Below are 3396 nucleotides of genomic sequence, written 5' to 3'. Positions count from 1 at the left end.
AGTAAAGTGTTTGAAGCATGTAGATTGAAATAAAACCTATTTAGGAAAGGACTATCAATTTCACCAGTTAGAATAAATAAGCTACAAATATTTTACTTCATCATGTAATTTTGAGTTTTGAGGTCCACTGAAAACAGAGGCAGTGGAACTCCAGACTCTTTGTACTTACTTGTTCTATCACTTCCCCTAATTCAGAGTAGACATGAGGGTAGAAGTCAAGTCTTTTTCATATACTGCAAATCTTTTATTTTCCTAAATTGCAGGAAATGCAAATAACTTTCATTACACGAAGCAAGGTGGCAGTCCTGTGATTGAAGGAGTCGATGATGCCAAGGAGATGGCACATACCAGGCAGGCCTGCACTTTGTTAGGTAATGTAATTTTTTTCTTGAGTTCTTATGAGCTATAGCTTTTTGACTGAAGAAACCATTCTTTGTAATGTTGATTTACCTTCATATAAAGTAGTGAGTATTGTTGAGAGATTTAACTTGCTTATAAAACACATTTGGACAGCAAATGGGCACGAGGTTTTTTTTGGGAGGTGATGGGAACTACTCTAAAATTAGATTGTGGTGATGGTTGCCTAACTTTATAAATTTACTAAAAATAATTGAATTACATGCTTAAAACAGGTGAATTTTAAGGTATGCAAATTATCCCTCGATAAAGCTATTTAAAACACATTTAGGATATCAGTGGAGGTAGGACTAATTAACTCAGCTTAAGTTCTTATGAAATCTGAAACCTAGAGCTGAATGAAATGAGTTCCTGTGCAAACTCACATTTTGTATGTTTTTTTGTTTTGAGTTTTTTTGTTTTTGTGGCTGGGAAATGTGGCTAGGCAGCAAAACAATGTATTACGTGTAGTTTTGTGGCTGGGAATTGTGGCTGAGCTGGCTAGGTGGCAAAACAATGTATTACATGTAGTTTATTCTATTTTTGAAATGGCTGAGATGTCACTGGCTTGTTTCTGGTATTAAAAAATACTGGGTTTACATATAAGTAAATTATTCTTTAGAACTGTAGTGCTCTAAATATTTACAACTTTAGTGGTAAATTATTTATTTAAAAACCTCAAAATATGAATAAATCTAAACTCATATTTTGAAGAGTACCCTGAAGTGAGTTAATTTAATTTAAAAATATTACTAATCAGAATATGCTCCAGGACCACTGTAGAGCTTGCAAAAATTCATAATCTCAAATCCTACCTCCGACCTACTAAATCAGAGTCTGCATTTGAACAAGATTCATTGGTGATTCACATGCATATTAAATTTTGAAAAACACTGCTTTACTTCTAGGCCTAAATCTGTTTATAAATAGAAAATTAGAAATTTGAAAAAGCTGTAATGCAGGAGGTGGCAAAAACATTCATTATAACATCCAACACTCAATTACCCTATATATGATTACATATTTGAAAATAATTTTACTATTTTTATTTGCATGTAAGTATATCTGATATTCTGGAAGTTATTCTCTTATTTAAAAGTGAAGCCAGATCTGATTAAAAACCAAGAGCTATCCAGCTTTCTTATCCTAGCTTATCCTTCAGATCTTGCACTAATGCTGCATATGGACATTCACTCATCAGGGTGGGGTACAACACCAGCCTGAACACTAATCTTGGGATCTCTTTGACTTATACTTGTCTGTAGTTAAAAGAAGTAATTAAATAATCTGACTTAAAACAGCTTTATTGGACTACAACTTGCATTTCAAGTAGATATAAATAGAAAAGGTAATAGTATTAGTAAAATATTTAAATATAATGTGTGATAATGATGATTATAATCTGTGTAGCACTTATATGTGTCATATATAGTGTGTTAAGTATACTACATGGCTTTTCTCATTTAATGTTCACAAACACCCTTGAGAGAGTTACAATTATTCCCTATCTCAAAAGAGAAAACAAAAGCATAGAAGGGTGAAGTTACCAGCCCATGTAAGCTGAGCCCGGCCTTGAGCCCAAGTCTGTCTCACTCCACATGAGAGAAGTGTTGTTAAGTATGACATGTTATAATGTGCCTAATATCTGGCAATATTCAACTGTTAAAAATAGGCTTAAAATTGTCTGCTGTGATTGCTTAGTTCCTGTTTTAAAATTAATCACTTGTTCATTTACTCTGTTGTTTCAGGAATTAGTGAATCTTATCAGATGGGAATTTTCCGGATACTTGCTGGCATCCTTCACTTAGGCAATGTTGGGTTTACGTCTAGAGATTCAGACAGCTGCACAATACCTGTAAGTTTAGAACAAACATAGTGTGATAGCAGTTGATTTGTATTTTAGTTTTGTCGATTCTTCATGGAAGAAATATATTTGAAATCTCCATCAACATTATCAGAGAGATATATTATCCAAAGTAAAATCTCGAACTGAAAATAAAGAAATATGGATTCTAATCCCTGGTGCACAATGACTGTGTGTGTGTGTGTGTGTGTGTGTGTGTGTGTGTGTGAGAGAGAGAGAGAGAGAGAGAGACAGACAGACAGACAGACAGACAGACAGACAGACAGGCAGTCAGAGAGGTAGAGACTCAAACTTGGATACATGTCTGATCTGTATAAGCAGAGGTGGGAAAAATTAGATATGCAAGTTGGATTGGTAAATCAAGAGAGAAGGGTTCATTTGGAATAAATACCAAGAACTGATAACTTTATTTGTGTCTCTAGTTACGGAAGTGTAATATGGTTAAAACCTATTGAAGAAACCGTTAGCGGTGGTTATTTCTGGAAAGAGGGACTAGTTGGCTATGGGATGGGGTGTCTTCACTATGATTTACATACTCTTCCACACCTAATTGTAACAGCACATTGAGAATTAAAACTCAATTCCATATGTGGAAACATTTGTTTAAAATGTAATAAACCTGACAGTCTAAATTGTCCTCATTGGGCATTCGCGATTTGCAGTGTTTGCTGATCACTACCATCAAAGATACACACACACACACACAGAGACATATTTTTTCTTAGGTATCTTTTAACTTTATTAAAATGGAGGAAGTTTTAAAATAATTAATTCTTTTTTCATATTGCTTCCTTATGGATTTTTAAAAATTGTTTATTGGGGTAACATTGGTTAATACAATTATATAATTTTCAGGTATACATTATAATTTGATATCTATATATTCTATTGTGTTTACCACCCAAAATCCAGTTTCCTTCAGCTACCATATATTTGATCTTCTTTATTCACTTCACCCTCGCCCTATTCCCTTATATTTGACCCCCTTTAACTGTCTACCTACTACCTCCTCCTATACCTCCCACCCTCTGGTAACCACTAGTCCATTGTCCATGTCCATGAGTCTCTGTTTGTTTGTACTGTTCATTTGTTGCTTTTAGGTTTATATCCCACATATAAGTGATATCATATGATTT

The 3396-nt window shown here is 34.0% G+C and overlaps 1 protein-coding gene across 8 annotated transcripts in view; it reads left to right on the top strand.

The window, feature by feature from the left end:
- MYO5A (myosin VA) overlaps nt 1-3396 on the top strand; it is a 99008-nt gene that overhangs the window by 8518 nt on the left and 87094 nt on the right. For 7 of the 8 annotated variants that reach the window (XM_023527860.1, XM_023527858.1, XM_023527859.1 and 4 more), the window contains exon 6: nt 2145-2251. In XM_023527860.1, coding sequence (XP_023383628.1) covers nt 2145-2251 — 107 coding nt within the window. Of the gene's footprint in view, nt 1-238; nt 372-2144; nt 2252-3396 lie in introns of those variants that run through there. The other variant, XM_023527861.1, reaches the window with a different exon arrangement.

This window comes from Pteropus vampyrus, unplaced genomic scaffold, assembly GCF_000151845.1.
Source record: "Pteropus vampyrus isolate Shadow unplaced genomic scaffold, Pvam_2.0 Scaffold19, whole genome shotgun sequence".
In the NCBI taxonomy this organism is placed as follows: Eukaryota; Metazoa; Chordata; class Mammalia; order Chiroptera; family Pteropodidae; genus Pteropus; species Pteropus vampyrus.
This window is presented reverse-complemented; position numbering and strand designations above follow the sequence as displayed.